Genomic DNA, 23,157 nt, shown 5'->3' with positions numbered 1-23,157 from the left:
TTCATAAGTTTACGACGGGAAATGCAACAGCACCAAACAATCAAACACTATATTCACTTGTGCAGTGCACACCTGATTTGTCCGATCAAGATTGCAGTGATTGCTTGTTTGGGGCTATGGAAGATATACGAAATTATTGTGCTGGGAAGCAACGTGGGAGAGTTATCAAACCCAGCTGTAATTTAAGGTTTGACGTCGCCCTCTTCTATGACGCCACAGCTGATAATGCATCAAACAACACCCCTGCTGCAAAAGGTACCAATGCCATTAAGCTTAAAATGTAATTCATTTGGATGCAACCTTTTGGTGAATACTTATTTGCTTTGTTGATTAAAGAAAAAAAAAAAAAAAAAAGACTTTGAAAAGCTGTATAGAAGCAAATAAGGTCTGTTAGAATTATAGTTAAGTGATTAAACTCACAATTCCTTAATAACTTAAGCTTTTAGGACAATTGGTAATTTAACAAGGTCAAAAGCTTACAACTTTTTATAGAGGGGTCCTTATTATTTTCCCTATAAGTTCTCAAGTTTCGAAACTAATTTTTAATTTTTTTACTCTTTCCATGTATCCATTTGAATCGAGTTAATCTCGTACTGTACCGACCGGTATGGCCTGAATATTTCGCACCAGCGCCTGAAACGGTACAGAAATGTGTTTGTTTCATACCGGTTTAAATACCGGCTATACCGGGTCGTTCCGGTCATACCGGGAAACAAATCGGATTTCGGCCGAAAACTTCATACCGGACCGAAATAACAAACAAAAAATTTTTAGATCTAATAATCTCTCTCCTTTCTCAATAACTTACTAACTTGCTCTTGCTCTTGCTCTTAGGTCACTGCCGTCATTAACACGGTACCGTTGTCGCCACCACGTTGCCTGTAGCAACCCATTTGGCGATCTTCTCTTTAGCTTCTTCTTTGTCTGCTCAAAGGCTTATAAACACGTTTCTTCATCTTATTCTGCCTTTTATGTTTCCTTTTATTTTAATTTTTAACTTTTTGTTGTTTTGTGTGCTTGACAAGTGACAAGTCACTGACAACCCACGTGAACATCATTCAAAAATTCAAACTCTACCTTTTTTTTTTTTTTTTTTAATATAACATTATAACTATTTATGTGTACTCTGCCCACACATCAGAACACTACAAGTACAATGACCAAGACTTCTTATTTGAGGCCTATTTTAGTATTATAATACATCAATATCAATATCAATTTATTTTACTTTATTTATAAGTATCAATATCAATTCTATTATAAATATTATATTATATATATATATATATATTTTTTTTTTTTTTTTGCCGAGAATACTATATATTATATATTACTAGTATAATGAATTAACATTTTAGGTAGAGCTTAAATTAATAAATAAGATATGAGTTGATAATTTTAAATATTATAAACAAATTATATGGGCCTTTACTAATGGATATACAACTAATATATATATATATATATATATATATATTAAATATATAAAATAGCAGTAAATTCGAAACGTTATACCGGTATTGACCGGTATCCGAAATATATCGTACCGATGGCCAAACCGTTACAGCCTCCGGTACGGTATTGACTTCCTTGCAGTTTTAACATACATCTGTCAGATTTTTTTATGTAAACATATTTCTGGTTTTGCAGGAAAGGAGAGTAACAAATCTCAAACAGTCATCATAGTTGTACCCATTATTTCTTTTGTGGTACTAATTATAATCTCCTTCTGCATCTACTTAAGAGTTTGGAAACCAAGGGAGAAACCACAAAGTAAGTAAAATAATTCGTTTATTTCTTTTTGTTATCCCAAAATTTGAATTATTGCAAAGATAACAACAAAAAATGTCAGATATTATGTGCTTGGTTACATAGATGTGCTTCCGAAGGTTCTCAGGTATGTGTGATATTTGTGGGAGTAAAAAATTCCACCTATATTATGAGCCTATGAGGACAAATTCCCCAGCAAGTATTAACGTAAAACACGACATACTTTGGGGATTATTTATTTATTTATTACTTTTCATAAAATGATACTTAGCTACTACAAATTATAATAATCAATGTGTTCCGTCAATAAATTGACTTGCACTAAAGCAAACAAAAAGTTATTATATACTAATAGACATGAGTTTCCTATCTAGAAGGTTTTGATAAATAATTAGTTTTTAGAGGTCATTGCTGTTGCATGCGCATATTTTAAATTGTGTTGGTTTTAAATAATGCACTAACGTCTTGTTCAGGCGAATCTGGGGATGAGATTAGAAGTGTGGAATCTTTGCAGTTAGGTTTTGGCACTATTAAAGTTGCAACAGATGACTTTTCTGATGCAAATAAGCTTGGACAAGGTGGATTTGGTGTTGTTTACAAGGTAAACCTAACATTATCAATAGCCTTAAAAAGGATAATTTAATGGGTAGGACCTGCCTCATGATTGAAGTAGGGTATTGATTCAAACACTTTGTCTCCCACCCCCACCCCAAATTGGAAAAGTTTGTAGTCAGGATGCACATGTTAAGTCCAAAGGGTTAAATATGTTATAATCTAATACGGTTTCAGGGTAAACTTTTCGATGGACAAGTTATTGCTGTGAAAAGGCTTTCAAAAAATTCTAGTCAAGGAGATCTTGAATTTAAGAATGAAGTTTTGTTAGTGGCCAAGCTTCAACACCGAAATTTAGTTAGACTCCTAGGATTTTGCTTGAAAGGAATTGAAAGGCTTCTAATTTATGAGTTTGTGCCCAATGGAAGTCTTGATAACTTCATTTTTGGTATGATTTTACTTCTACCTTTATTTAAAAATTATATTCATTGTAATTTATTTTGATTACATGTCTTTTGTGGATAGATTTCCTTCACATTTTAGTCCAATATAATATATTTGATTGACTATGTAGATCCAATCAAGAGTGTCCTACTGGATTGGGCAAGACGCTACAAAATCATAGGAGGCATTGCACAAGGTCTTCTCTACCTTCATGAAGACTTGATTTCGTATTATTCATCGGGATCTCAAAGCACGCAATATCCTATTAGATTTTGAAATGAATCCAAAAATTTCAGATTTTGGTATGGCAAGATTGTTTGAACTTGATCAAGGCAAAGGCAATACTAGTAGAATTGTGGGGACCTAGTAAGGGTCAAACTTTTTTTTCTTGACAATCTAGTATCTTACATAGGTATACTTTATGTTTACGTTGTACCAAAAGATACAACATGAAAGGCTAAATAAGTATTGTTGAAAATAATAGTGAATGTGCAGTGGATATATGTCTCCAGAATATGCAATGCATGGACAATTCTCAGTAAAGTCTGATGTCTATAGTTTTGGTGTGCTAGTGTTAGAGATAATAAGTGGACAAAAGAATAGCTCCTTCCGCAATGGAGAGAATATTGAGGACCTTCTGAGCTATCTAAGTATTTTTATTTTTAGGTCTAATGGCACATACACCCCATAAGTATAGAGTGATAGGTCGGACTGCATGTTCAAATACCACAATGTGGTGGGGTGGGGGTGAGGGGATTAAATGGCACAACGGGAGTGGAAAAAAAATTTGAAACAATACCCTTTTATCTTTAGGATGTGGAGTATCAAGTATTCTACCCGTTGGCTTGTACCTATTACTATGGCACTAATATTGTCCATAAAGTTACAAGTTATTGATGTAGCTTGTATAGCTAGTTGGCTTTATACCAAATACATTGGAATCTAGCATAAATGAAGGATGAGGAGGTTAAAGGAAATGAAGAAATACATCAAGTTGCATTGCCCAAATATATTTCTTTTTAAAACACAATAAAATAATGTTTTCTTGAATACTAAATTAGTCAGTTTAAATTATCTTGCAGGCATGGAAAAATTGGAAACAGGGTATAGTTTCAAATCTTGTAGATCCCACGTTGAAGGTAGGTTCGACAACCGAAATAATGAGATGTGTTCAGATTGGATTATTATGCGTTCAAGAAAATGTAGCTCATAGACTAACTATGGCATTTGTTGTTCTCAAGCTTAATAGCTACAATATTACCCTATCAATACCTTCGAAACCTGCATTTTTTATGAACAGTGATACTGAATCAAACATTTGCTTGCAATGGGAGCATGATTCAAGTGTGACAGAGTCAAATCAATCTAAAAGTAGCTCTATCCAAGCTTCGATAAATGAGGTGTCAATCATAGAGCTATCTCCTCGCTAATTTATATATTACTAAAAACTAAAGCGTGACATTTATTGCTGCTGAGCTCCTGTTGTGCCACCTCATAGCCACGTCATTAGCCACATAATTATTATTTATTATTTATTCCTATTTTTTTACAAATAAATAAATAAATAAATATATATATATATATATATAAATAGATTATTGACTTTAAATATTCATTTTTGTCGGTTTTAACATCTATATATATTTCTTTTTTATTTCCAATTTTCCTATAATTTTTTTTACATTCACTTATTTTTTAAATATTTACACTTTGTTCAACCTTTCTTCTTCCCTTATCTTTTCATCTCCCCACTGCCCTCTACTTTAATACTGCTATTCATCTTTCCCTTCATCTTCCTTTATTTGTCTCTTCTTATCCTTTTTCTCTTACTATAAAATTGTCACTCTTTTCCATTCTTTACATAGTTTTCTCTCACAAAAAGGTTCTCTCTCTCTCTCTCTCTCTCTCTCTCTCAATGTTTTAGTGGATTTTTATTTTTTATTGCATCTCCACTTTAGATTGATAAATTTTTGTGTTTTTAAGAACTCTAATTTAGGTTGATATGATTTAATTTCGTGTTTTAAGTTATTATTATTATTATTTTGCTATTTGATTGTTAAATTTTATCCGATTACATTATAAAAAATTAAAGATAGTAGATAAAAATAAAATAGTATTCCATTACATACCATAATTTGGATAATTTAGTGTTTATTGTTATATCTTTTAATTTTTCTTATTTTTTTTCTTCTCTTCTATTTTACTCAATATTGAAATTCAACCACATCCTCCTTATCATTAAATTATTTATATTTTCTCTCCTTTTGTTTTAAAAAATAAAAAAAATGTAATTTTTTATTGTGCTCATCAAATTGTACTCATTTTTTTTAACATTTACACTTTCTCCTTCTCTTTACCTTTTCATCTCCCCAAACATTCTACCTTGATATCACTCTTCCTCTTTCCTTTTATCTTCCTTTATTTTGTTTATTTTTATTATCATCCTCTTAGTATAAATTTGTTATTCACTCTTCCATTCTTTACATAATTTTCTCTCACAAAAAGGTGGTTATTTCCTACTCTTTCTCCCTCGATTTTTTGGTGGATTTTTATTTTTATTTTTCTTGCATCTCTATTTTAGCTTGTTAAAGTTTTGTATTCTTTAGAACTCTATTTTAGTTTATGGGATTTAGTTTTGTGTTTTAAGTTTTTTTATTTTTATTTTTATTTTATGACTTTGATTGTTATATATTATCATAATACATTATAAATAATTAAAAATAGTATATAAGAATGTACTATTATTATATTACATAGAATTATTTGGATAAGTTAGTGTTTATTGTTATGTATTTTATTTTTATTTTTTTTTTCTCATATCATTTTATTTAACATTTAAATTCAACCACATCCCCCATTAAACAAAAAAAAAAAAAAAAAAAACCTTTGACATACCACTTACATAACTACATCTATAACTATTTAAGGCATCCATGATATCTATTTCTTATTAATAACCATAAAATTTACAACTAGCAAGGGAACATACAAAGTAATAAAGAATAAATGAAGGAAGAAAAAAAGAAATGAAATCAAATGTCAATTAATAACTGTTATTTGGAAAATAAAATGGTGGTAAAGAGGAGTACGAAATAAAATAGAGATGGCTATACAGAGGACATTAAGAACTTTATAGTGCAATCAAATCAACAATTAAATATAATAATACCAAAAAAAAAAAAAAAAAAACTCTTTATAAAGTCTAGGGACTAAAATAGTATTTTATTTAAAAAATTATCACGCGCAACGTGCAGGTCTGCGACTAGTAATTAATGAATTTGAAATGTAATACTACTATTTTCCTTATTTATTTATTTTAATTGAAGAATACACAATATAACAATATATGAGTTATTGATGATACATGAACAACGGTAGCATTCTTTTCGGAGAAATTACACTTTACCACCCTAAACTATGCACTAAATTACACTTTGCACCTTAAACTATTCGATTGCACACTTTGCAGCCTAAACTATCACACTTTGCACTCCAGTGTTATTTTTGTTGTTATATTTAACAGAATTTTGCTACATGTGACAAGCATATGCTTCTTACTTAGGTGGAAAAAAGTTAAAATACTAAAACACCCTTTCTCAAAATAAATTAAAACAAAACCCAAAATTTTCCACACCTTGCACTACATTCAAGATTCAACAAAATACATTATAACTAACAAACAATTAAAAAATAGTACAATAAGCAGAACTTATCTCAAATGAGCCAAAATACAAATCTTGATCTACAATTCAAGATTCACCGAATTATGCATTGACTTAATTCCCACATAAAATCAAAATTGCCTTCTTGAATCAAGGAAACGCTCATTCCAAATATAATATGGCTTTAATCAGAGAAGATTCCGGCTTTGACTACATATTTCTGGGTGAGTCTTCTATTTGCAAGCAAACAACCTAACATCCTGCTAATACTTATTTATAGATCATAAAAAATAAATAAAACAATTAATTTACTATTTATAAATGATTTGAAGGATGCTGCAATATCATTAGCAGTAGAGTGAAATTCCTCCTCCTTCGAAGGATCTTGGGCCATCTTGTCCTAGAATTCAAGCCACCATATCCATGACAGTTTGTTATTCAGAAAAGGACTTCTTTTTTAAGGCAAAGATAGACGAAAAAAACTGACTTAACCTCTCATTCCAACATATACATATTAGCAACCTGATCGCGGGCCATCCCTTCGGGAATGGATCACGTATGCCCTCATCTCGATTACCTAGAAAAAATCCACCTCAATTAAAACCATGTGGTTCGTTTATGATCTGAAAACTCAAGGTCCTTGTTTCAAAAGATGAGAATTCAATCATAAAAGAAGTCTAATTTTCTTTGATTTTCCGAGTCATATTCTCAGACCACAAACGGAAATCTGAGAAAGAGTGAGGAAGAGAAGATGAAGGGTGTTTTAGTATTTCAATTTTATTTCACCTAAGCAAGAAACATGTGCTTGTCACATGCAACATGATTCTGTTAAATATAACAGCAAAAATAACACTAGGGTGCAAAGCGTCATAAGTGTGATAGTTTAGGGTGCAAAGTGTGCAGTCGGATAATTTAGGGTGCAAAGTGTAATATAGTGCATAATTTAGGATGGTAAAGTGTAATTTTTCCCATTCTTTTCAAAACTCGAACTATTTAGTGACCTTAAGAAAACAGAAAGCCACATTATGATTTGCCAATCTTACTGTCTACAGTTTCAATTTTTCTATTTGAATCACATGATATAAAATTGAATTATAAAAAAAGGATTTGGTATAAAATTAATTTTATGTATATTAAAGATATTGTCATGTGATGTCTTGTAATATTTTACTTATATAGGATGGTAGTGGCATTTTTTCAGGATTCTGTATTACTGGATTGAAATTCAAAGTTAGTAATTATGGTGATTCTAAAAAAAAAAAATGGTAATGTTGGAACATTGATTTTGCATAAGATTTAAAGTGTGGCAACATGAGGGAAAACAAAAGAAAGGGGGGGGGGGGGGGGGAAAGTGGAGAACTTTTCAATTTTTTATTTCTTGTCCCATATTTTATTGTATTTTGTTGCCTTACTTAGATGAAATAATTCTAATGAAATCATTTTTATTTTTGATAAAATTTTCAAAATAATTGAAGTAACAAACTGTTAACGATAAACAATAATAAAAAAAAAAAGAGTATAAGTTATTGTGAGCCTACTTAAAAATCAATAATTCTGTCATCTTCAGTCAACAAGAAAAATAAAATAAAATAAAATCAATAACAATAACAATTTGCAAAAAATAAAAATAAAATTGTGGAAAAGATTGTGTACCTCTAACATTAGTCCATTTAGATGCCATTCCATGTGCTGTACATGTTGAATGGGATGGGAATCTACTAAGACCAGTACACCTGTACGTTGACTACCATTTTTTTTTTTTTTTTTATTGTAAAACATTAACTGGATTTCATTAATATGGACTAGAGTCCAATGAGATTACATCATTCAAAATCTGGAGTTCAATTGAGGGAGGAGTATCCTCAACCCATATTATACTATCAATTACATTCTTTGCATTCCTAGCTAGAAAGTGAGTAGCTGCATTGATGTTTCTTTTGGTATGCTCAGCCTTCCAGGAGTTGAAATTCAGTAAACATTGCTTCAAGCCTTTAACAATCTTTAGAATGGGAAGGGCAGGAGGGTTGGAACCGTTTAAAGCTTGTATGACTAGTTGGGAGTCCCCTTCCATAACTATGTCCTTCAGCCCCAGGTCCCAAGCCAAGAGAATTCCTGCTTCGGCTACTTTAGCTTTTGCTTCTAGGACCCCCAATGGGAAATCAACTTTCTTGCACATTGCGCCCATCAACTGCCTCTGGTCATTTCTAATAACCACCCCAATTCTACAACAGCCCTGTTCTTTGAACACAGCAGCATCTATATTGACCTTGTACTTGCCTTGAGGAGGAGGGGCCCAGTGCTTGATCATAGGACTAGGTGGGGTTCCTTTGTAGTGGATTGGTATAGAGGCACGCACTTCGTCCTCATATTTGTTAGCCTCCCATGCAATGGTTTTCCACCGTTTGGAAACTCCCCTATGACGAGCTGAGTTTCTGTTGTTCCACAAGCTCGATGCCGTGATAGCAAAACCTTTCCAGTTCTTTTCCCCCTGCGCCTCCATTAGCAGCCAAACCATGTCTAGAAAATCTTTTGGGGGTTGAATTAGGTTGTCAATCTTGAATTTTGTTTCATTCCAAGTTTCATTTATAATCATGCATCCCCACAAGATGTGGCCAAATGATTCACTATCACCACAAAAGTCACACTTGTCCTCCGTTAAGACCTTTCGATGTAGCAGACGCTGCTTCGTGGGGAGTACATTTCTACAGGCTCTCCACATAAAGTGCTTAACTTTGTTTGGACACTGTAAGTTCCATATGACCTTCCATATCGCTGTCATTTTGTAGTTGTCGGAGCAACCTAGGCTTTCCTCTCTTCCCTTAGTGTCAACGAGATATTTAGATGATATTCTATATGCACTCTTAATAGTGAATATGCCATTTGGGGACTTCGCCCATATTTGGGAGTCCAATGGGTTCATGGGGCTGATTGGGATGCTTAGGATAGCCTCAGCTTTGTGGGGGGAGGAAAGTGCATCTTATTAAGGCGACATCCCACTCAGTTCTTTCCTGCACAATAAGGCTTGCAACTTTCACTCCACTTCCCATTGAGGGATCCATTTCTCCTCCCAAATTTTAATGCTTCTCCCATCACCAACAACCCACCTTGCCTCTTCCTTAATCACTAGTTTGGCGGCCAAAATACTTCTCCATATATAGGAAGGATTTTTTCCCACCTGAGCATCCATGAAGGAGGAGTTCATGAAGTATTTTGCTTTAAGTACTCTATGGATTAGGGAGTTAGGGCTTTGTTGTATCCCCCATCCTTGCTTGGCTAGAAGGGCAAGGTTAAAGGCTTTCAAGTCCCTAAATCCCATACCCCCCCTCTGCCTTTGGTTTGCAAAAATTTTTCCACGACACCTAAGCAATCTTTCTTGCATTTCCTTTTTGTCCCCACTAGTAACTGCCCGCCATTGAATTTATTTCTAAGCACAAAGAATCAGGGAGCTTAAAACAATTCACAGTATATGTTGGTGTGGCTTGTGCAACAGCCTTTATAAGGATTTCCCTACCAGTGTTGGACAGCAACTTCCCTTTCCAACCCGTTATTTTTCTTCCCACTTGGTCTTTAATACGATTGAAGGCCTTTTTCTTGCCTCTGCCTAACACTGGGGGTAAGCCCAAGTACTTTTCATTTTGTTTTACAATTTGAGCTCCAAAGGTATCCATCACAAATTTTTGAATATCTTCTTTCGTATTCTTTCTAAAAAAAAAAGCGAGGTTTTCTCCCTATTAAGCTTTTGTCCCGACTCCTTTTCATAGACATCCAACACCGAGGCCAGATGCTTACATTCCTCCATAGTTGATCTACAAAATATGATGTAGTTGTCCGTAAAAAATAGGTTCGAAATTGAAGGTGCTTGTCTACTCATTGACACCCCCCTTATCATCCCCACGGCTTCCTTTTTCCTGATCATTGTTGACAGCCCTTTGGCACACAGCAGGAACAAATACGGGGATATAAGGTCCCCTTGGCGCAGCCTTTTGGATGGGATAATTGTTCCTCTTGGTTCCCTATTAATGAGTACCGAATAAGATACCGTGGTCACGCACATCATAATATGAGAGATCCATCTTTCTCCGAAGCCCATTTTCTACATCATTGACTTAAGTTAAGCCCATTTAACTCGGTCGTAGGCTTTGCTCATGTCCAATTTAATGGTCGTAAGCCCGTCCTTCCCCTTTTTTTCTTTTGGTTATGGAGTGCATGGTTTCAAAGGCCAAAACCACGTTATCTATTATAAGCCTCTTCAGAATGAAGGCACTTTGTGCTTCATTGATCACGTTGTGCAAAATCTTCTTCAATCTATTCGCTAGGACCTTCGGTATTATCTTGTAGATTACATTACAGAGGCTGATTGGGCGGTATTCAGTTATATTTTGGGGGGGGGGGGGTTTGGTCTTAGGAATCAGGCAGATATATGTGTCATTGATGCCCCTTGGCATTATGCTTGTGTTGAGAGCTTGTAGTACACAATTTGATACACTAGGAGCAACAATTTCCCAATGTTTTTGATAAAAGATAGGGGACATACCATTGGGGCCTAGTGATTTTGTGGGATGCATTTGTTTGAGTGCTCTCCAAATTTCCTCCACCTTGAACTCCTTTAGAAGCTCATTGTTCATCTCTGGGGTTACCCTTTTATCCATAACCTCTAGGATTGCTTCGAAATTGGAAGGTTGGTCTAAGCTAAAGATTGATGAGAAGCAATCCAAAATGATCTTCTCTATTACCTCTTGCTCTTTATGCCACACTCTCCAATCATTCATGAGACCACCTAATCTATTCTTCTGTTGCCTTTGGCTGACTGTAGCATGGAAGAACTTTGTGTTTTTGTCCCCATTTTGCAGCCAACACACTTGAGATCTTTGGTTCCACATGATTTCTTCCCTAGTGTGTAGTTCATTGATCTCCTTTCGGACCACTTGTATCTCCTCTGCTGTCTCGTGTAACAGGTTAAGGGACTCAAGTTGTTGAAGGTGAATTTGTTTTTGCTTTAGAGTCTTGTAAACATTGCCAAAGCTATTCTGGTTCCAGCATTGTAATTGACGTTGGCATCTCTCCGGCCTCTCCTGAATAGGCCGAGAAGAGTCCTTCGTATACGGATCCCAAGCCAATTTGATGACTTCCCTGCACTCTTCCTCTCTTGTCCACATTGCTTCGAACAAAAAGCGCTTCTTCTCTCATTTGCAATACTAATTCTTTTTGAGGAATAAGGCCAAAAGGCAATGATTCGATGCCGACATCGAAACATGGTGTACCTTTGCCTCAAGGAAAATCTATATCCATTCATCATTAGCTACCATTTTGTCCAGTCAAAGCAGCGTGTGTTGATCCCCAAACCTTCCATTACACCAAGTAAATCTCCGACTGACAAAGCCTAAATCAAAGAGGCCGCACCTGCTGAGCGACTCCCTAAACTCCTTCATCTGATCAACATCTCTTTCTTTCCATCCTGTCTTCTCATCTGGGTGCATAATTTCATTGAAATCTCCACAAACCAACCACGTCATCTTGCATTGGGCATTGAGGGATTCAATTAATTGCCAAGAACTTTGCCTTTGGCTTGTGTTGGGGTGACCGTAGAAGCCAGTGGTCCTCCACAGACCACGTCTCCCTTTGCCGTGGACCACCATGTTGATGTAAGAGTGCGAACAGCTCTTGAAACATACATCTACTTCTTCCCTCCAAAGCGTTGCTAGGTCTCCACTCTTACCATTGCTAGGGACTATAATCCCTTGAGTAAAGCCTAATTTGTGCTGAAAGCCTTTCATTCTATCAGTGTTTGCCTTCGTTTCTACCAAGAACACCAAAATGGGGTTTTTTTTCCTTTCACCTCCTTAGTGAGCGTTCGAACTATCAGAGAAGTCCCTAACCCCCGACAATTCCATGCTAAAATGCTCATTGGGCTTAGCGGTGCTGTGCCGCAGCCACCACCTCACCGCCAACCTTAGTTTTATCTTCATTTAGATTTTCCCATATTTGACCTTTCCCATTCTTTTGTTTGGTGTTTGGTGCGTTAGGATCTAATTCCTGCAACGAGACTGGGCCAATTCTTTTTGTTTTTTTGGGCTAACTTTTTTAATTGGGCTTGGCTTGTTGGATTGTTTAGCTAACCTTTTCCAATGCCCACTTTTGGGGCCCAGAGTCTCAGTAACCCACCCCTTTTCTTAGTCGAAACTCATTGCTAACATGCTTGAGTTGTCATCGGCCCATGACATGTTTTCTTTTACCTCTAAACCCATTTCTCTACTAGCTTTTGTGTATTTATCTTTTCTGCAGGTTTACTAGCTCCCACCTCAGTCTTCGTTCTCTCCCATTGCATGTCTCCCTTTAGGTCTATTGTGGGTAGGATGTTTGTCAGGGAGTCCTTCCTTCTTATGTCTAATCCATCTTCCCCCTTTTCTTATAGCATGTTGACCTTTCCATTTCCATGATCAATTTCTAGCGTCTGACACATCACCCTTGTTCCCTCTAGACTGTGGCTTGGACCAACCCCTAACAGGAAACCTACCCATCCACGTGATCCTCACCTACTCCCATCCTCTCATCATGCCAGATCTTTTCTCGTGTTGGCTTTCTCGCCATTGTCTCCTCCCAACTTGAACTAACTTTTGGTTTATTTACTTCTTCCATTTTTCCCTGATCTTTTCCCACACGTTTACCTGGCTCTCCTTTGAGCCACGCCCCATATTGCATACAATCTTCTCCATCTCCATTCCTCGTACTCGTCTTGTCTAAATAGTCATTTTCTCCATGGTCTAGCATCCCCCACTAGTAGTAGAAGTTGGGAAGCCGCTCATATTTGAAGAAAACCCATTTGCTCTCTCCACCTTCAATCGTGACCCTTTTTCCCCTGACCATCTTTTTTGTAGCATCGAAACGTATTCTCACTCTAAGAAATTTTCCTCACTGTACTCCTTTTTAAGGCACATCAATGTCTAGCACCATTCCAATCTTCGCTCCAATCTCCATGCCTGATTCTCGTGTCATGCTCTTTAGGGGGAGGTTATAGATTTGAACCTAAAATGGGGTCCATTTCAGGACTATCTCCTTTGGAACCAGCTCACCTTCAAAGTCTTGTAGGAGTATAAGTTGCTTCTCATAGCTCCAACGGCACATCTCCATTATCCATTTTTTATCTTTTCCATCGCCAAATTCCACTAAGAACATGTCTTCTTTGATTTCAAAGATCTGTAGTCCCTTGTTTGGTTTCCACAGCATTTTCATGTTCTTCCTTAGAGCTTCCAACATGATGGTGCGTTGAGTTAGAATCTTCATAACCACTCAGCTTTTTCCGATTTCCCTCGCCGCCTTCGTACTATTTGTTCCTAGTTCAATATCTTTGCCTTTTTCTTCTGTAAAAGTTAGCTTACTCCATAGAGCTTCCAGCTCATCTGCCATCAAGCTAGAATACCCACTCTCCCTACCTTTGAGAGAGATTACCAAGACTGGCCTCACCACACCAGGAGGTCACAAGACTCTTGCAAAGAGATGACGCAAGACTAGCACTACTTCTACATGCATGAGAGCATGAGAGCACATACCATTTTTTAAGTTTACAGAAAAATCCCAGTGGTGTAAAGTTGAAGTAGGTGAAGTAAGACTTGGCTTCCCTAAAATTTTGATAAACTAGTATTTAATTATTTATCTCCATGATTATGAACCAATCTGATATGAGAAGCATAATCCATATATTGAATATATGTGATAATTTTTGCTATTTAGTAAAGGTAAGACTACAATGAAAGGAGTTTTTTAGTTCAATTAACACCACCCGAAGTCATAAGGTTTAAATCAAACTACCCTCAACTATCAAATTATAAAAATAAATAATAAATAAAAACATAAGTGCAAAAGAGACCAATATAATGGTAGCTCTCCGTAATAGGTTGACCGTGCAAGTCCTATATATAAAGAAAAATTTTTATGAGCAAATATTTTAGAGCTAACCTTTTTATTTTATTTTTATTGATATCTTAATCAAAACTATATGTTCAACAAAATGAAGGGGAATAATGGTATTTACCCTTAATTTGAAAACTATGTAGCAAAATGCTCATGTTTTGAAATTATTTAGTAAAATGCTCCTGTTTTAATTGGAACTCGATTTCAACAGAATCGAGTTTGGTGAAAAACTTGATATCTTCAAAATCAAGTTTTATATATATTTTTAAGTAGAACTTAACATTAACAATGTCGAGTTCCACTTAAATTTTCAAAAAAACTTTAAGTAGCAAAATATTCATAGAACTCGACATTTACTTGACATCAACTCGATGTTGCTAATGTCGAGTTTCACCTATAACTCGATTTTGTTAATGTCATGCTTATATATTGTATCTCCTACCCTTGTAAAAGAAATGGGTAGTTGTGACTACCGGGGTAGTTAGCCTAGTGGTCATGGGCTCATTTCTATGGGTTTGGGAAATGGAGGTTGTAGGTTCAATTTCTGCAAAAGAAAGCATTTGAAAAATAACTTCATACTCACTGGTTGTTACATACAGTGTGACACAACATTGTGTTTTATCTGTAAACTCACATTTGCAATTATGAAAACACAATGTGTTTTATCCTTATTCATTTATGTTCTTTCTATTCCTCCCCACGATAATATTCTTTTAGGATAAATAATTAATTTTGTTACTTGAAAACATCATTTGTTGTGCCGGGTATTCCTTTCTCACCCCAAGTCCAAACTAATCCCAACCTTGCCATCTTGTTTCCCATATGAACTATTTATACACGAACAAAAGGAAATTTTGAAAAACTTGAAAGCAAGTTGGAATTTAATTTTAAAGTTTTAACTGATGAAGTTCCCACATAGAACGCTTCTGAACCTATCAAAAATAAGAGGCTGGTGGTGAAAATGTAGAGGCTGGTGGTGAAAATGTAAGGCAACACATAAGAGTAGAAAGATAGGCTGTTTATGGCCAAATCAATGGTGAGGTTTAAGACTGCCTATATATAGTACAATTTAAAAGAGGGGAAAAGAAAAAAAAAAAAGGTTCTAAAGGTCTACTTCTAGGGCCATATTGATAGTTTGCTGGAATTTTTCTGATCATCAAAACAATATGGTTCGAGCTTGGTGGGCCAAAAGTTTGTCAGTAATAAAATTGAAGGATGTGGCTTCATGAAGAAAATGGGTGAAGAATAGTTTATACTTCATAGGTGGAAAATGTTGAAATACAATGAATATCAGTAGGCATATGTCAACGGAAAAAATCTACAGAAAATCAAATTATCAAGGCTTGTAAAGTTGCAATGTTTACAAGATTCTTTTATATATAAATAAATACTTATGTTGGTGTTGGATTAAGAAAATAAAACCTATTTCTCTTTGTTTCTATCATCCTGAAATTTCCAGGGGTCCCTTGTGCCCACATTCATTCACTCATGAGAATCTGGAATTGATACCTCTGCTGCAAAAGGTACCAATGCCATTAAGCTTAAAATGTAATCCATTTGGATGCAACCTTTTGGTGAATACTTATTTGCTTTGCTGAATGTTGATTAAAGGGAAAAAAAAAAAAAAAAAAAAATACTTTAGAAAGCTGTATAGAAGCAAATAAGGTCAAAAGCTTACAACTCTTTATAAAGGGGTCCTCATTACTTTCCCTATAAATTCTCAAGTTTCGAAACTAATTTTAATTTTGTGACTCTTTCCATGTGTCCATTTGAAACTTTTAACATACATCTGTCAGAATTTTTTATGTAAACATATTTCTGGTTTTTGTAGGAAAGGAGAGTAACAAATCTCGAACAGTCATCATAGTTGTACCCATTATTTCTTTCGTGGTACTAATAATAATCTCCTGCATCTACTTAAGACTCAGGAAACCAAGGGAGAAACCAGAAAGTAAGTAAAATAATTCGTTTATTTCTTTTTGTTATCCAAAAATATGAATTATTGCAAAGATAATAACAAACAAAGTCAGAAATTATGTGCTTGGTTACATAGATGTGCTTCCTAAAGTTCTCAGGTATGGGTGGTGATATTTGTGGGAGTAAGAAATTCCATTTATATTATGAGGACAAATTTCCCAGAAACTATTAACGTAAACCACGACATAATTTGGGGATTTTTATTTTTATTATTATTTTCATAATATGATACTTAACTACTACGAATTAACCATAGTCAGTGTGTTCTGTCAATAAATTGACTTGCACTAAAACAAACAAAAAGTTGTTGTTAGGTTCTAAAAATTTAGGATTAAATGTTTAGAATTATATTTTGTGTGTGTAGGCAAACCGAGAACAAAACACGTCTAGTCTATGTGTTAGGCATTGCTCAAAGGTGTATGTTTCAAGCTTCAAGTTCGAACTGATTGCAAAAAAAAAGAGTCAGAATCTACCAAGCTTGATCAATTGAAAATTAGGTTTGATTGATTGAAAATTGCAGAAATCAGTTTCTGTAGAATTTTAAACAAGGCCCAAGCCCGTGAAGATCAACAACCCAAGGTGATCTGAAACCTTTGAGTGGGATCTCAAAGTCATAAGCATGGATGCTTGTGTTGCAGTAAGTCCAAGAAGAGAAGAAGTCCGCAGATTTGGAATTTGCACGTGGTCGTGTCAGTAAATTACTACTTGAGGTAGCAATAGTTTTAGGATTAAATCTGCTTGTAAAAACTTCAATTCTTTTATAGTAGATTTGCTTTACCTTGAGGATTGCTAAGTCAAATCCTCTTCAGGTTTTTTTACCTTGAAACGGTTCGTTTCATTGGTTTTCCTAGGTCATCATATCGTGGTGTTATTTACTTTTCCGCTGCTATGCATGATATGATTTATTATTGTTTAACCTAGATTTGAATAATTAACCTAAGTAATCACTTGGCTAATATATTAGGTTAAACAATCTGGTTTAAGGGGTCTAAACAAACAAACAAGTGGTATCAGAGCAGGTTAGCTCTTGTTTTTAGGTTTCTATACCTGGATTTGATCCTTGATCTCTGCTGTCATGGAACACAGTGATGCCTCCTCACTTTGATGGGAATTACTATGTTTATTGGAAGCTTACGATGAAAACCTTCTTGAAATCTATTGATGAGAGAGTATGGCTCTCTGTTCAAAATAGTTGGAAAAGACCAACCACTGCTATTGGTGAATGGACTACTGCCCAAAAAGAAGCATCAAGCTTTAACAGTAAGGCTATGAATGCAATATTCAATGTTGTTTCTATGGAAGAATTCAAGAGGATTTCAAATGTGAAGATTGCTCACACTGCATGGAACATCTTACAAACAGTGCATGAAGGCACTAAAACAGTAACAATTAATAAACTGCAGTAGTTGACCTTTAGATTTGAAAAAATTAGAATGTTTGATGATGAGTCTTTTGACGAATTCTATGCTAAGTTGAATGATATTTTCAATTCTGCTTTTAATTTGGGTGAAGTTCATGATCAACCTAAAATTGTTAAGAAAATTCTTAGATCATTAACTGGGGACTTTAGACCAAAAGTGACTGCCATAACTGAAAGTAAAGATGTGGACTCCATTCATGTAGATAAACTTGTAGGATCTCTTCAGTCCTATGAATCTAACTTACCAAAAACTAACAAATCCAAATTTATGGCTTTAAAATTTGTTGATGATGTTGATGATTGTGGAGTTGATGAATGAACTTTCATCTACTGAAATTGCTTATCTTGCCAAGAACTTTAGAAATTTTCTAAGAAATAATAATAGAAGGGCAAGAAATAAAAACAATGTTGACCCTAAGAATGTGAAGAAGAATGACAATTAAAAATAACAATTCTGAAAAATCAAAAGATAAAATTGTGCAATCTTCTAAAAATTCTTTAGGACAACAGTGTTTTTGTTGTCAGGGGTATGGTCGTTTAAAATCTGAATGTCCCACCTTTTTGAGATCTAAAGGAAAAGCTATGGTTGTCACTCTAAGTGATGATGAAGTTTCTGATCATGAGTTTTGTACATTTTTAGACCCCTTAAACACAAACAGATTAACCTAGTTGTTTAGCCAAGTGATTAACTTAGGTAAATTATTCAAATCTAGGTTGAATGCTCTAAAAAGTATGAAAACACAAGAGCTATTTAAACCCCTAAATTAAAATTACGGCTCGATAGATTTTACTCTAACTTATACTAAGTGCGGAAAAGAGTAAATGCGAGCGTATAAACAAACAAGCTACTCTAACCCATATTCATAATAACACAGCAGTAAAAGGAAAGGTAAAAGAGTAGGGAAGAAATATGCAAACACAAGATAACATGCTGATGTGTTATCGAAAAGGAAACCGAAGAACTCGACGAAAAACCTCTCCGCTGCCCTCCAAGCAATAATTGATCTACTAAACAATCAGTTGGGATACATGGGTTAGCAAGAGACCTTCCAAGCCTAATCTACTCGTTGTACCTATGCCCTCCAAGCTCCTACTCCAACAAGACTTCTCGGAACCATGTCTTGTCTAGCTCTCCAGATCCCACAATACGCCCGATTGCATCCGCCAAAGCCTGGCTTCTTCCAATACTTCCCAGTAGCATCAAATCCTCACTTGACACTCTGAAAGGGTGTGATAAGTGTTTGGACTATCAACCTCTCAATGTTATGGAAATGGAGAGGTAGGAGTTGAGGAAAATCCACAAGCAATTGTGTAGAGATATGTGGGTATAACAATCTCTAACTCTCAAGGTTTGTGGCTAGGGTTTTCTCTCAGAAGCTGATGTAGCGTAGGCGTGTAGAAGCAGAATCTATAACACACAAATACTACAACTCTTCCACTAAACCTAAGTTCTACAAGAACATTAGGCTATAGGCAAAGTAATAGAGAAAACCTCTCTAGCAAACTTTTATTCAAAAACACACATAACATCCATAATCAACCCCTCTATAAAGATTATTTATAAGAATAGAATTTCTCCTACTCCTTTTAGGAAAAGAAATAATAAACCTACTTCTACTTGAGAAAGGAAAAACAATTTAACTAGGAAAAGAAAAACAATTAAAATCTCAATTCAACTAGAAAAAAGAAAACAATATAAAATATTAAAATATTTTATTCTTCCTTAACCATCTGCATCATTCTCTCGAGGTTGGGGAAAACTCGTCCTCGAGTTTTGTGGCAATCTTCCATGAACAATTGGAACCCCGAATAATCCTATCCATCCTATTCTTTTGTGCAAGACAAGATGAATTAGTATGCTACTTATTAATCTTTTCTCACTCATAATAAATCTTGATGTACGGATTTTTATTCTTAACTTCTTTTGCCACTGCGGGATATATGAAGCAAGTACTAAAAAAGAATCCATGCACACATCCAAAAACTTCATATTTCCTCCTCGACAAAGATTACTTAAAATCACTCGTTCACGCCTCTTGTTAACCTCTATCAATTCTTGTTCAATAAAATCCTCCCAAAAGGGATCAATAACCTTTTGTTTTTGAATGTCGAAAGTCTCATCAACGATGTGAGTTATGGGCTCATCTCGTACGTATATGACTTTATTTTTATCAAGCTCAATCTTTTCTCCTTGACTAAAATCTTCAGGATAGTCATCATAAATTGGTGGAGAATCCCAATCTACTAGACAAACTCTTTCAATATATTCATCATCTTCTTTGATATCGCAGCCCTCTTGCTTGATATCAAGATCCTCCTCCTCCTCCACAAAACATGGATTTAGATGGTAGTTTTGAGGTTGACTTCCAACGGCTAAGGCGGTGAGCTGCTTTGAAAGCACATCAAACCACTCCTCTATTCGTTGAAAGAACGCCTCTAATTTTGCATCGCGTGCAACCTCATCGCATTCATACACATCATCTATGGCAACAGGTTTTCCCCCACGTACTCCTCTTTGTGCCATAGTAGGAACCTAATGTGGCTTTGATACCAACTGATGCAGCGTAGGCGTGTAGAAGCAGAATCTATAATACACAAATACTACAACTCTTCCACTAAACCTAAGTTCTACAAGAACACTAGGCTAATAGGCAAAGTAATAGAGAAAACCTCTCTAAAGATTATTTATAAGAATAGAATTTCTCCTACTCCTTTTAAGAAAAGAAATAATAAACCTACTTCTACTTGAGAAAGGAAAAACAATTTAACTAAGAAAAGAAAAACAATTAAAATCCCAATTCAACTAGAAAAAAGAAAACAACATAAAATATTAAAATATTTTATTCTTCCTTAACCATCTACATCAGAAGCACTCCTAAACATTTGTGGGTAATGTGGGTATATATAGTGTGGATACAGAAAGTGTGTATCAAATAGGACAATCTGGCAAAACAGAATGTTTCGCAAGTGTCTCGCGAGAAGGCCTTACCCGTGAGCTACTCGTGAAACACAGCTGTCTCCATCCTGTCTTGACTCTTCGCATTCCAGTCATGTGCAGGGCACATGCATCATTTCGCAAGATGCTTAGTCGCGAGCTACCCGCGAAACTCTTCAGTCTTCAATTTGCTTGAGTCTTTACACTCTCTCTCTTTCACACATAACCCTTACAATTAAATCCCACAATAAATACAGGGTATAAAAGATTGAATAAAATTACAATCAAATTTGGCACAAAATTAAAGCCAACAAAACAGATAGTTGTAAATTACAACTTTACATAGGCTAACACAAGTAAATCATATCATTGAAACAGTGCAGAAAATAAAGAACAAAATAATAAGATAACCCAAGAAAACCAAACCGGTAAAAAACCTAGGGAGGATTTAACCTAGCTATCCTCAAGGTAAAACAGATCCACTATGAAAGAATTGAAGTTTTACAATAGCGACTTAGACCACTAACATTCTGTTGCTACCTCGAGTAGAAAACTTACTACCACGACCACATGATAGCTCCAAGTCCACGGACTACTTCTTTCTTGGTCTACAGCAACCACAAGTTCTCCTACTTGTGACTTTGAGATTCCACTTAAAGGTTTTGGATCTTTTTTAAATTCTTTATGTAGCAACTGAAACAACCATCAAGATAGCTCTATGTGTGTGTATGAAGGTAAACACCTCTCAGATCTCACAAAAGATTTATCACACGACTCAACAAAGACTCTAGAGAGCTTTTGGGTACAAAACCCTAGATCTACAAAAGAGGCACAAGATGCACACTAATCTCTCTCTTAAAAGACTTTTAAAAACGTGCTTAGGGTTTCCTTTATATATTGGGAGAAGTAGATCTAAAACCCTAATCCTTAATGGGCTTGAACTACTATTTGGGCCTTAATTAAAATTCTGCAAATACGACTCTCAATCGATTGAGCCTGATCTTTAATCGATCGAACCAGACAGATTATGAAATCTTCTTCCCGCAACTTGTATGTTCTTGAATCTTGACTTGAATCACCTTGAGCATTGTCTAATAATACCTATAGACTTTAAAATCTATATCTAGACAAGTTTGTGTTCACGATTTACCAATTGTTCTAAACTTTTATAACCTAACAATCTCTCCCTTTGGCAATTCGTGACAAAACTTACATACAAAATGAAATGCTCAAATACAAGAACAACCCAATACAATAAAATGCCCAATTACACATTGTTGCCCAAATTACAATTCAAACTAACTACTAACTATCAGTTGCAAGAATAGAGAGTAGCTTCAAATGAATTAACCTGTAAATTCTTGAAACACTAAACAAACCATAAACGCATGTGTGAAAAATACAAGGAAACCAAAATGATATGAAACTCAATATAAAAACAAAAGTAAATTCTAACTCTCCCCCTAAGTTAGATACATCAAAAAGTTTTTATATTCTCCCCCTTTCAAAAACAATTTCAATTCCCCCTAAACAAAACAAACATGATTCCCACATTTCATCTATTTCTCCCCCTTTTTGTCACGTATTGACAAAGACAACCCAATCAGAAGGTAGACAAAAAACATAAGCAACAAAGAATAAGAGAAAATAGAGAATAAAAGGAACACAAAACAATTCAACTCTATAGAAAATAGAGACATCTCCTCCTATGAAGAGCAACAATTGCCCCTATGAACAACAAAGATTAAAAAACAAACTTTTCTCCCCCTATAAAAATAGGAAAAACAAAACAAGTTTAAAAAAAAAAAAAAGACAGTTTTGGGGAAAATTTAGGAGGTGGGGATAAGTAAACACACACAAACCAAACTTAAAAAAATGAGGATTCACTTGAAGAAAAATATTCTCTCTTTCAATATATGCTAGCTTGACACTATGTGACCCATAAACAGATGGTGCTTGAACTCAAATCAAGTAGAGAAAATATTTGCACATTATTATCCACATATTTCTTAAGAAAAATATTTTCTGTAGTTCACACATAAAAAATAACATATACTAAAATGTACAAAGGACTCAAAAATTAATCAATCAATTTTTAAATCAAGTTGAGTACGTAATTTAGCAAAGTGCATGCATGTTATGTGTGAAAACAATGAGAGATATGACAGCAAAACTGCAATATGGATACAAAAAACAATGCAATGCATGTAAATCTCAAACATAAATGATGCAAAAAAAATTTGGTCAAATACTTAAAAATTGAAAAAATTTCAATTTCAATCGATCGAGCATTGATCGAGTACCACTCGAGTCAAGCAGAAGCTAGAGTTGAAAAATCTAGAAATTTTCGATTGATTGAAAATCACAATCGATCGATCAAAATTCTAGAAAACTGGATTTTTTGAAAAACAGCAAAAGTTTTATGTAGAAAACACTCAATCCAAATAATTTCATGAATGAAATACATGAGAATGAGTTTAAAAGTTTTT

General features: G+C 34.9%; 1 protein-coding gene across 10 annotated transcripts in view; it reads left to right on the top strand.

The window, feature by feature from the left end:
- The window catches only part of LOC126703468 (cysteine-rich receptor-like protein kinase 44), a 144,304-nt gene that overhangs the window by 70,123 nt on the left and 51,024 nt on the right, over window positions 1-23,157 (top strand). For 3 of the 10 annotated variants that reach the window (XM_050402431.1, XM_050402430.1, XM_050402422.1), the window contains exon 4: window positions 2,560-2,614. The exons of 2 other annotated variants lie outside the window; for them this stretch is intronic. In XM_050402431.1, coding sequence (XP_050258388.1) covers window positions 2,560-2,614 — 55 coding nt within the window. Of the gene's footprint in view, window positions 1-72; window positions 256-1,650; window positions 1,774-2,243; window positions 2,372-2,559; window positions 2,615-23,157 lie in introns of all 10 variants that reach the window. 5 more of the 10 variants (XM_050402427.1, XM_050402425.1, XM_050402426.1 and 2 more) reach the window with 5 other exon arrangements.

Source organism: Quercus robur, chromosome 10 (genome assembly GCF_932294415.1).
Source record: "Quercus robur chromosome 10, dhQueRobu3.1, whole genome shotgun sequence".
Lineage (NCBI taxonomy): Eukaryota > Viridiplantae > Streptophyta > Magnoliopsida > Fagales > Fagaceae > Quercus > Quercus robur.
The sequence above is the reverse complement of the archived record's forward strand: the minus strand, read 5'-3'. Positions and strand labels throughout refer to the sequence as shown.